General features: G+C 33.6%; 1 protein-coding gene and 2 non-coding genes across 3 annotated transcripts; 1 reads left to right on the top strand and 2 right to left on the bottom strand.

Annotated features, from left to right (window-relative positions):
• The first annotated feature begins 5,888 nt into the window (after positions 1-5,888).
• Positions 5,889-5,959, top strand: TRNAG-CCC. The gene has a single exon. It is a non-coding gene; the product is annotated as a tRNA-Gly (tRNA).
• An 838-nt stretch (positions 5,960-6,797) lies between these two features.
• TRNAM-CAU lies at positions 6,798-6,882 on the bottom strand. The gene is given in 2 exon segments: positions 6,798-6,833; positions 6,845-6,882. It is a non-coding gene; the product is annotated as a tRNA-Met (tRNA).
• Positions 6,883-8,130: 1,248 nt separating this feature from the next.
• On the bottom strand, positions 8,131-12,491 carry LOC112500373. Its single transcript, XM_025103856.1, has 7 exons — positions 12,246-12,491; positions 11,067-11,166; positions 10,838-10,958; positions 10,618-10,739; positions 9,598-9,719; positions 9,352-9,511; positions 8,131-8,400 (listed from the first exon to the last, which is right to left on the bottom strand). Exons 1-7 carry the CDS (start codon positions 12,370-12,372, stop codon positions 8,283-8,285), a joined length of 870 nt encoding a protein of 289 aa, XP_024959624.1. The 5' UTR covers positions 12,373-12,491; the 3' UTR covers positions 8,131-8,282.

Genomic DNA, 12,491 nt, shown 5'->3' with positions numbered 1-12,491 from the left:
GGTTAAATCCTTCAATTTTGACAGATTAGGTTGAAATCTCATGAACACAGATTAGGTTAAAAAAATTATTCGAAGTATTAGAAACCAAATCCTACAAACCAAACAGAGGAATGGATTTCAAATCCAATCCAATCCAAATCCCATGGAATCCAAATCCCTCAAGGGAATCCAAATCCCTCAAAAACATTCCCGCAAACCAAACGCACCCTTATTTATTCAAATTGTGTTAATATGTAAAGACCAAGTGTAACTTATATCATCGTTAAATCTTCTCTAATAAAACCAGTGAAACTTCAAAATCGTTAAAATTCACGGCTCCCGCCACATTGCACGGGTATACAACTACTAACTAAATAAGAAGAATAGGACTTGTATTTATTCTCAATATGAATTTGTATTCTCTCATTGAAGAAAACTAAAACGAATATAGCGTGAAAGGGTGTAATCTTTGCTATATTTGGTTATTTTAAAATAGCATCTGCTTCAATGTGTTTCCCCCATTAGGGATCGTTGCTTTGAGTTTCCATTTAAGCACTTCTAGACCATACGGTGGACTTGCTCCTAAAAAACAAACGATTAGAAAAAGTTGTATGATACTGTACTTTCTTACAACAGTCATCTTGTGGTAATTCTAGACCATTTATTGATGTATGCTTGACTGTTGTAGTAATTCTAGACCATTTGCTGATGTATGTGTCGATGGTTTTTGACTGAATTAGTTACGGTAAGGGTATACTGAAGTATGATCATTTATAACAGAACAGTCGGAAGATTAGAATCGTGAGGGAAGGAGAATAAGCATCTCGTGATCTTGGTTTTTGTTTTCTATAGGATTTCGATTGAAATGCTTCATTGTCGTTGAATGCAATTGAACACTTGGTTTTTGTTATTGGAAATCTAAATTTAGAATGACCCCCTCTTCAAGGCCTTGCTCCTGTATGTTTTTTTGAAGTATATAATATTTATAAATGGCAAAAGTAACAAATAAACTCACACACCCCCCTCACTGTTGGTGAGGTTTGAACCCTTGACCTCCTAGGAGGCCAAGGACTATGATACCGCTAGGCCAAGGACTATGATACCGCTAGGCCGAAGGCCCTTTGGTTCCTGTATGTTAATAGTAAATATTGTTTTCAATTCGAAAGAGCATCAAATCTTTGTTTGTACGTTGCAACTTTAACATTTTGAGTTGCCGTTTGCTAAACGCTTACCACCTTATACGATGAGCATGATAAAAACGAGAATATTACCTGGTAAGCATTTGATAAATGTAAAACCCAAAATTTTAAATATATAAAAATAATATTATCCGAGTCTTTAAATATATTTTTTATTAAATGTATTTGAAGTGTTAAAATATTTATGTAATTAATTGAAGAAAATAATTATATAAATCTTAAAATAGAAATGACCAAAATTGAAATATAATGTTGATTTAGGGGTAAAAAGTGTAAATCTTATTAAAATAGTGAGAGCAGGGAGCCGATTGTAAATATCAGAAAGTTCAGGGGTGAATGTCATCTTTTTCAAAGATGAGGGACCTATTTTGCCAATAGTAAATGTCTGTTTGGAGAAAATGACCCTATAGCGAAAAACTCGCGATTTGGTCTGATTTCGTCAACTAATAAGCTAAAACTCTTGCATATAAATGTAGAGCACTGGTTTAGGATCGTTTTGGTTCAAATAGTTTAGAAAATAAGTAAATATTGAGAGAGAAATCTGAGTTTGAAGTTCGAGTTGAAAATCTCGGTTTTTCACCGATTTTGGGTGAGATTCTTAACTAAATCTCATGATTTTTATGTTTATGGCTTCGTTTTTAAGTACTCTATCAAACCTCACTAGCCTCATATCTCATATTTGGTTTTAGATGGTTCGATTTTATGTTTTTAAGTTGTTGAGTTTTAATTATATAAACAAAACTTTAAATGAGAAAATGAAACTTATTTCTTAATGAAAATATATGTTCTTTATGTCAAAATGTTGTTAAAAATATTACTAAGGTTTTGATGTAAAAAGAACGAAGAAAAAAGATCAAGAAATGAACCATTTTCGAGTTTAAAACTCTGAAAGCTTGTGCGACCGGGTCGGGAGACGGGTCGGACGGATCTGACCCGCGTCCGTTTACCTATTAAAAAGATAGTGATAGGGGCACTGAGAATAGGAGCCGTGACCTCAATCTGAAGATCTAGCGAGTTAACCATGAGTTTTTTTTCACTGATATTATTAATATGCATTAAACATTTAAGTTTGAAAAATTAGCATTTAATCTCCTGGAAATCCAGAAATATAATTTTCTCCATAATAACTTTATAAAACTTTCATCAAGCTTATTTGTATTTTGTAAAATGCAAATTTTGACCCAATTTCGATTATTTATCTCGTTCAGTTACCAAAATGATCCTATAAATAGGAAATTGATATTTTAGCAATACTTCACGTATTTGCTTCTAAATTTTACCGAAATAACTCTGTCTTGGGGATTGGTCTATAAACTTCATTTTTTTATATTATTATTTTTATAAAATTATCAAAACGACCCTATATTCAGAAATCGGTATATTAGCGATACTTTACGTATTTGTTTTATAAAATTACCGAAATAACCCTATACCTTGGGGATTGGTATATAAGCTTCATTTTTATGTTATTATTTTTATGAAATTACTAAAATGACCATATAATTTGGAAATTGATATTTTAGCAATTACTTTATGTATTTGTTTTATAAAATTACTGAAATGACTAATTATCTTGGGAATTAGTATCTAGGCTTTATTTTGATTATTATTCTTATGGAACTACCAAAATGACCTCACAATTAGGGAACCGGTATTTTAGCAATACTTTGAGTATTTGCTTTATAAAATTACCGTCTCTACGCTTTGAGATTGGACTTTTAAGCACTGTACTATTATTTGACTTATGAAATTGTATCAAGAATATCCTAAGTTAGAAAATTTGTTAACGATATACATTTGGTATTCGGCTTCTCAAAACCGAAACGCCCCTAAATTTGGAAAAATTGGTATTATAAGCATTATTTTGAATATTTAATTATGTTGAAATTTTAAATTTATGGTATGACCGTTATTTATATGTGTGTGACATGTCGTCACCATTATTCACTTGCAAATTTTAAAAGAGACGTTTTAACCATAAAACATTATTTACGTTGCAAACTATTTAGTTTAACTATTTTGGTAAAATATTTATTGTTCAAAGAAAATGTGGAGTGTATTACACATTTTTATAAAATGTACGAGCGTCAATTAATATCATAACGACGTCAGTATTAATAATATTTCAAGAAAATATTTGAGCGAAATATGATATATGATGGTAACGGTGGTTGATCAATAAAAATTGTTAAAACTAGTCGTATTAAGATTGTTAGGGAATGGTAATCAATTTAATTACGATTATTTAATATGATTAGGAATGGTATAAATTATCATGTAGGTTGCCGTTTTGATAGAACGACCTATCGAACGTTAACGATTCAAGGTAAGTACATTATGCAATTTTTATGGGATATATACATAATTATTACAAAGTATTTTATCCATGATATTTGCATGATGTGTTTATATGCATATGATGATAACTTGATTGTATTGATGTACATGATATTTAAGTATRTGCATGATATGAAADATGATGTKGATGAGAAAGATTATGATGACTTGATATTATCAATATGATATTCAAGTATGTGTATAATGTGAAAAATGAYRATGATGCATATGTGATTTATGTTGTCACTTGCATGAGATGTATGTTGCATGTCACGATGAAATTTGCATTAATGAGTGAGTATTGCAAATAAATGATATGCAACTAGTATGATTCGGCAAGATCCGTCCACCGTACGGGGTGGGTTGGACATGAGAGAAGAGCTTGCAATTTCGAGGTTTTGGAATCCTCGTCCATATAATACGTCACATACACAAAGAAAAGTGACGAGCTGAGGCCTCACTTGCAAGATAATAACTAAAATACATCAAAACACTGTTTAAAGGTGCATGTGATCATGAAACCATATTGTATTCATTAAGATTTTAGCTTATAATATACATGTATATATCTCATGTGTCAATTGTCAGTAGACGAGTTGAATGAAGAAAGACGAGACTATGTTTTAAATCATGTTTGATTAGATATTTTAATTAGCATTAATTTACGTTAAAGTATTTTACGTTTCCACAGTTATGTAACGAATTATGTTAAACACATTATGCATGTTTGAATTTTCACGTTCGTATTTTATTCATGACATAGGTTCTTTAGAATGATGTCACGGCACTCGAACGAAAGGGAAAAAAACGGGGTGTGACAATAAACAGTCTCAATAGTATGGGTTTGTATATTAATACAACCAATTAATAATTATTTGAACTTTAAAAAGTTAATTAATAAACAAATTTCAAATTTTATTTTGTTAATTTAAATCTCAATTTACAATAAAATATTGCATTAAGTTGTATCTCACAAGTACACAATTAGTATTATAACAAACACACACATCTATATATATATATATATATATGTGTGTGTGTGAGCGATCAAATAAAAACCACTCCAATTTGTAAAAATCATAAAAACTACTCTCATTCGTCGATTTTATTGTTTAATCTTATGAAATTTTTTCATGAAATTGTTTAATCTTGAGAAATTGTTTCATATAATACTTTTTTTGATGAAGTTGTTTCATATATGGTTATGAAATTGTTTTATATACTACTTAATGAAACTGTTTCATGTATTTCTCTAAAATTAATGAAACTGTTTCATGTATTTCTCTAAAATTAAAATAATGAAGATGATAATATCCATGATTAACATCATCCACAATAAAAATGATTAATCAATCTCTCATAATTACAAAAAAATAAACAAAATGAAAAATTATGATTAGTTGAATGAAGTTTGTACGGTTTGTACAAATTAGGTGGTTTTTATTTGAACGCTCCCCTATATATATATATATATATATATATATATATATATATATTCATAGGTTCAAATGAGAAGTCTCAAATAAGAGAAAGAGAGAAGTCATCCTAACTCTTCCATTAAAAAAATTAACGGTCGAGATTTGGTCGCATGGTAACAATTATGCGGAAGATATCGGGGTTGGGTAGTTTCGTAACTTTTATAACTACAACAGAATAGGCGGCAAACAAATAATAATATGTACATATTTGAACTCGTATGATTCACATATGAATTATATATGCATATGTGAACTCGTGTGATTCACATATGAACTATTTAATTGATTCACATATTAAATTATAGATTCTCATATAATATCAATTGTTTTTGGGTCCTCTTTACATGTGAATTGACTAGACAGTCACAAAATGAAATAGTAATGCATATATTAAGCTAGTTTAGTTCATATTCTCGTTATTCGCATATGTGAACTCAATTGAATTTGTTGACATTATATGTTGGAAAACATATGCACACCAAAAAAAATGATTAACCTGAATATCCAATCCGCTATGCGAGCCGACTAATCCCAGGACGACCACCTGCTATGCAGATAGCCTGGAGTCACCGCATTTGAACCTCCGTAGCCACAGAAGAATTTTTATTCCTTCTTAGATTTAAACTTGTGACCTCCTGATATTTTTGACCTTTATAGACAAGCTCAAACCAATCAAGCACCATCCTTATGATTTGCACACCAAAATTTTGATGTTATGTCACAATGAACAACATAGGTGAGTTGCTCGTAATATATGGTTATTGGGATATATTACGTGTTATCATTACTATTTTTTAGATGATATTTTTTTTTTAAATCATGTTTCATAAAAACTTAATTAAATTTTTTTGTCGTATGTTAATAAATGTTATGTTCAGTTTTGTATCAACAAAAAGCGCATCTAGTGTAGTGGTATCATAGTACCCTCCCACGGTACTGACCGGGGTTCGATTCCCCGGATGCGCATTTTTTATCAAGTTCTACTCGTGATTTTTTCTTATTTCAATCCATATTTGGTTTGTTGGATTTTTCGGATTTAAAATTCTATGATTTAATTGAATCCTACAAACATGGGATTTTGAAATCCTTATGGGGTGTTCGGGATTTTGTAGGATTGTATACAATAAGGTTTTAAAAAATGTTAAAACATTTGTTTTGTAATAATTGATTAATAAAAAAGTAATTTAATTATTTATAAATAATGGAATCTAAATTCATTCCAACCCCTACAAACCAACACACTAATGATTTCAAATACATTCTCATCCAAATCCTTCCGTAAAATTCAAATCACTCAAAAACAATCCTGCAAACCAAATGGACCCTAATATTTTTTTATCGGATGATGGGAATTTGAAGCTGTCTCCAGACCCATTGTGTATATCGACGACACAATCCCAGTTTCCACATATCTGATCGGACCTCAATTTGAAGCCTTTTCTATCGAATTTGCTTTGGTGTCATAAGTTGAATTCTTGACATAAACTTTGCTCTGGGAGAAGTGTGTAATTGGGGGTCAGTTGGTGATTACTTGAAAGAGTTAATATTTTAATAAACATATTTAATAGTGTAAGATCCAAAACGAAGAGCTATAGAATCGAATGTAACTTTGTTTTAAAATTTTTGATCAGTAATTCTCTATTTTTTCTAAAAATGTTGAAGAATCTGTTAACGACGTGAAACTTAAAAATGATGTATTCGCTTCTAATTTGTACAACTCGCTCGAAAAGCAACGTGTACAGGTGTTAATGCACAATGTACAAACACCTCAACAGATTGTTAAAATTAGAAAGAAAAAATTTAATGGGGTGAGAGAGGCTCGAACTCTCGACCTCAGGATCACTCAGTAGCTATGAGACCTACGCGCTAGCCAACTGCGCCACCACCCCTTCTGTGTTTTCTCACCACACCAAATATACATAAACTACTCCACCAAGTTGGACAACCATAATCGACAAAATCGACGGGCCCGGATTTGTTCGTTAAAATTAACGGGCGGACATGGACAATGTAAAAATAAATATGGACAGACCCGTCCGGTCCGTTTATGTTCTGTAATTAATATTTTTTTACTATTAATTAAAATTATACTAGTATATTTTAAAATTAAATTATTGAAGTTATAGGATGAGAGTTGGGACTTTTGGTTTTTCTTGAGAACCCAAAAGGCTCTACATTATCTTTGTTAGCACCCTTATGTCAAAAGTCCTAATCGATCAACGATAAATAGAGTCAGTAGTTGTTTAAAGTTTTCATTGCAACGGTGTTTTCTTTTACTTTTTGGTTCCACATTTGTTAATTAAGAGCTATACTTTTAGGCCCGTTAGCCCGTGAGCAAGCCCCGCCCGTTTATAGGGCGTTCAATGGCAAGTTGTCAAGCCCCAAAGAAAAGGCTTGGGTTTACAATATTAAGTCCGGTGGAAAAAAATAACAAGTTAGATCAGACCCGCAAATGATCACCTTTAATTCAAATTTAAATTTAGATTAACAATGATTGCAAAATTATTTACGACGATGATTTAAATCCGCAAGCAATAAACATTTTAGATATTCATTTGTTAGTCGGTCCTTTTAAAAGGAAAAGGAATTGAATTTAAGAGGAACATTGGGTCACTATCGACACGGGTGTCTTTGTTCTGTGTGTCATTCATATCAAATCAAGTCAAATTATATATTAAAAATGTAAAAAGTAAGGTTTGATATAAATATATTTGAGAAGCACTTTAGTAGGACAGATGCATTGAGAAAGGAAAGTTATAGAGAAGCATAATTAAGAAGAGATCTTTACCCTTAGATCAATCCTAATTGAATCTCAACATTAATGAGATATACCAGATCAATTCCTTTCTAAAGCGTAATTCATGGAAAGCTATGACATTAAAATTGATCAAGGGTTCAAATCTCTTCTTACTTTTCTCACCATAACTTCTCTTCTCATACAATCCTTCGTCAAGTGTGCATTTAGCCTGGAATTGTCAAGTCTTTTAGAGCATCTTGCGGCTCGAACCACAAAACCAATTTCATAAAAGAGACACGATATTGACTCTATTTGATCCCGATAAGTTTTGTTAAAGACTATAGCAAGCCCAAAGAGGTGAAAAGAACTAAGCACATATGAGATATATGCAAGTTTTTTGTCATGTTACAAAAGATGGGTTTCTTGTCGTATGGGGTAAAACCGTGCTAGATGTTGTTGCGTGTACAAACTATGGCCAACTTCTATGAGCATTTTATGTAACGATCAGTGTTTAAACGAGCTAATATTATATGTACAGGTGAAGTTAGTAACTCATTCACGAGACTCGACAACAGGAACACTAGTGTAGCTGAAACTTTGATTCTCAGTCTCCACACCATTTGCTTTTCGCTTGCTCCATGATACTTTCCATATCTGCAGCAAGCTTACCCTGCAATTGAGTCACGTCGAAATGCATTATTAAATATTTTGATAAGGTATAAAAAGAAATTAACATGTGATTATGGTATGTGGGTCCCATTTGCTGGAAAAGAAACCGTATATCTCACTCAAAACTAGGATATGGGGATTGGGGTTGGGATGTATGCACACTTGACCTTTACGCCAAAAAGGTAGGAGTCAAAATGTGCAAAAATGGGGAATCTAAATGGAGGGACATCAAGACTAGCAGGCTATGTTAGGGGTTGAGCTGTTGAGGAGGTATGTTTTTGCATGCATCTTTCCGCAAAGAGCCCCTTTACATGCTTAACCTTTTGATTATAACTGAGTAACCATGCTCGGTGCTTCAAGACTCGCCCCATTGCGTCATCTAAAATGCCTACAACAAAATGCAATAATCTCTTTTTTTGGGTAATTCTGTTGGCCCAAGCTAGTTTGCGTGCACCTCGACTAATCACACAGGCCCGTGAAGATAACAACCAGGAAAATCCTTAGTTGCACCAACGAGACACCTGGCAACCTATGGGAAGGAGCGGCAAGGCCTAGCATTTATTTACCGATTGAGCTGGCCCTCAACCTTAACAATCTTTTCGTTTGGTTATAGAGGAAAACTATCATGTAGCTCGTTTTAGGTTGTGTAAATTAAGCTACAGCAGTATCCAAGCTACCAATATTTCGTCACAGTTTTGCTATACTGACGTATAGCATTTGGCTCATTCTCGGATTCTTGAACTGATTTCTTGATCCGTGTATTAGAAAATAATTGTACAAGTGGTGGACCATGCATGCAGGAGTATTTGAGGACTTGGAGCTAACAATAGGAAAAATCCAACACAAAAGTCATGATCTAATTAAAAAGTACACAAACTGCATACGTACTGAAGAACCTGAAAATACATTCCTTCAATTCAAATCGGAATCATGAAAAATAAAGAAACTATACCTCTCGGTTATGATATCCCTCTTTGCAAGCATTAGTGTCAAGAATACAGGAACCATTGCAGCACACAGATGCTTGAGAGTGTGTCCACTAACTATATGATGAGTCCAGTTGTAAATTGTATCATCTGCAGCTTCTTCAACCTTAGCTAGGAGATAAAATCCTGCAAACCATTGAAACATCATTAACATTCTAGAAAGTGTGCAACTATTTTCAAGCACATGCGAAAGACTAAGCATGATATCAAACCTGCAGCCCATAGCCAATATGAAGAGTGTGTGTACATTGGAGGCAGCATGATGGCCATCACTGGAATTGCAATGCAAGGTACGAACTGAACCAAGGCATATGGTCGGAGATCATCAAAATACCTATCAGAAGAGAAGAGAACAGTCGGTGATGACCATGTTCACAAAAAAATCACCTCACAATTTGCAAAAAGCAATGGGAGAGCCAACGATATTCGGGTTGCCGGTAAATCCCAACCTCCATGGAGATCAAGGGTCCAAGCCTCACCAAAGGTGAGGAATGTGTGTGAGTTTTGCAGTATATGAATGTTATATACTTCAAACAAGAATAAGTGGGAGAGCCAGGTTAAATATTTTGTTCAATAACAGCAAGCATATCATCCCAAAGAGTTGGGATAAAACACCATAGATCAGGCTCGCCAAACTTTTCAACGGGCGAATTTGACTTGGGCTTGTCATAGTTCAAGCATGCGTAACCCAATGTCGTTAGCCTGTGAGAGACTTCAATCGTAGTTTTTCTAGAAAGGATTTGGTGATAGTTTTATTGAAGGGATTTACTTTCAATCCTCTACAAGCTCACAAGAACCAATATAAGCCCATACAAACTAGGTCTAAACGAACCAAGCCAGGGTTTGAGCTTATACAACCAAGCTGGACCAAGGCTTGTGGCAAGCAAGGCCCAACCTTTTCCAAGCTACAAGTGAAGCCTCCGCCTACCAATTTTTTACAACCTGAGCTGCCACGGCTTAAATGGAGAAAATGCTTCACAGTTAAGGCGCAAAATAACATTGCATTTAATTCTACAGCCACGCTTGATATAGCACAGGAAAAACCATTGTACCTCATACCAATATCAAATCATCTCCATACCCCTATGCAGTTTCCCTACTTATAATTTATGGTTTCAATGCCTTGACATGAGAATAAATAGAAATGGCACCCATAAAACAGGGATGAGAAATGGAGGAAATATGGCTAAAGGAATGTAACCTAATTTTATCAAGTAAAAGAATATGCTTACCTCCAAAATAAAATGCTTACTACACCAACCAACAGCAGGGGAATGATGGAGAATGTTCCCTTCCGCTCATCGATTCTTTCAATGATAAATATTGCAATAATAGAAGTGAATGCAATTGTCATCTGTTAAATCAAATCAAAAGTATGGATAACATGAGAATGTAAGCTGGAAGCTAGTGTATATACATTGAGCTATAATAATACTGAATGAAAATTCTCACAGGCAAACGATCCCAAACAAGGGTCGCATCGTTCGGTTTGAGATGATAGTAAGAGGATCCAAAACCAACAGCAGCCACACCAATGTAAAAGAATGTCCAACCACAAAGTTCACCTTGCAGACTTAGGTAAGAAATATAAACTATCACCTAGTTAGTAGTTACAATGCCGAAAGATTGAGAGTGGCAAAACTAAAGATTCGTGGTATATAAGTTAGATCCAGAAACATACCTCAACTTAAAAAAGTTCCTATAATAGCAAAGTATGAGCCCTATGACACCAATAATGAAGAATGGCACATTTGAAATGACATTCAAAGCATTGGGTATACCTGAAAGTAGGAATATCAAGTTTATAAGAGATGTAAACAATTTGCAATTGATTAACCGTATACAACATGATAAGAAAAAGTGCATAATGCAACGGAATCAGTGCTCAGGTGTATAAGTATCCAGTATTTATTAGTAAGCAACTCATCGTGACTATTCTCATTTTCACAGTCAATAATAGGCCTGTTTGCGGAATGACATGTTCTATAGGGAGGCAACAGTTAGGATCATCAGAGCCCCTTCTAGGGGACCATTACATACTGAGAATGCATATTTAGAAATCTCAGGTAAATAGTAAAGATGTAAGTAAGTAAGCTTTGTTTGGTTTCCCCAACAGGACCCTAATCACATCTGCTTCTAATAAATCACACACTTCCCAATGGTACCAGATGAAAAAACTTCACATGTACTCATCATTAAACTGGTGGAATCATATAGTATCTGAACATTTGGAAATAAACCAAAATGATAAATGAAGTTGCTCCAAGAATGAGCACACCTACAAACTCCCACGCCCCAAAATAAAAATCCAGGTCAAGAATCAGAAGGGAGCTTACTTAACCACAATGATGATAAACAACCTAAAACAAAGGAAAATTGACCAAAAGGGAACTTAACCAATAAGAAATAAACATGACTCAGATGAATTCTAGAAACTCAATTAATGATGAACATAAAAACTATGTAACACTCGACTCCCTTTGTTCAGAAAAGTATTTGGCATTGGATGTTAATTAGATGATTTTTCAACTCAAAATTGTAATGAACTTCAAATTTCTGATAGAGCTGCAAATTATATCAAACTTCAATATGCAAAATAAGTAAAGATAAAAGTCCATACTAAAATTAGGTTTGGCATTGAAGGACAAAGTACAGGTCTTTTCTCCTAACAGATTAGTCTCATTCATCCGTAGAATGAACAACTAATTTATACTTCTTTTCAATACTATCAACAAATCATAACAACAGAAAATTAAAACAAAATGATGTATCAACAACAAATTTGCTCTGTTGCGAAGCTTTAAGAACAGAAGGAGTTGAATTCGCTACTTAAACACTGATGAAATTAAAAGTTATTTACCCAAGAATTCACGTTGATCGGCGAAATCATGATACTCCTGATCTTGAGGGATTGCCGGAGTAACAAACATCAACACTACGAAGCATACCATCGCGACTATCCATACTATTACAGTCCGATTTGCCATAACTACTGCTACTTGTATGAGTACAAGATTTGGGGAAAGAAAACGAAGGAAGCAGATGCTCTGAAAGAATGTTCGATCACCAGCGAGATGGTTATCAGAGATGGAGATTCGTGGGCGAC

The sequence above is a fragment of the Cynara cardunculus genome (genome assembly GCF_001531365.2).
Source record: "Cynara cardunculus var. scolymus isolate 2C chromosome LG 17, CcrdV1, whole genome shotgun sequence".
Lineage (NCBI taxonomy): Eukaryota > Viridiplantae > Streptophyta > Magnoliopsida > Asterales > Asteraceae > Cynara > Cynara cardunculus.
The sequence above is the reverse complement of the archived record's forward strand: the minus strand, read 5'-3'. Positions and strand labels throughout refer to the sequence as shown.

Bases quoted from the DNA above. Each gene is read 5' to 3' on its own strand.
- LOC112500373 (XM_025103856.1), bottom strand. From the start codon at position 12,372: ATGGCAAATCGGACTGTAATAGTATGGATAGTCGCGATGGTATGCTTC. The intron at 11,167-12,245 runs GTAAATAACTTT...TCCTACTTTCAG, and splicing joins CGATCAACGTGAATTCTTGG to GTATACCCAATGCTTTGAAT. The intron at 8,401-9,351 runs GTATAGTTTCTT...ACTCAATTGCAG, and splicing joins AGGGATATCATAACCGAGAG to GGTAAGCTTGCTGCAGATAT.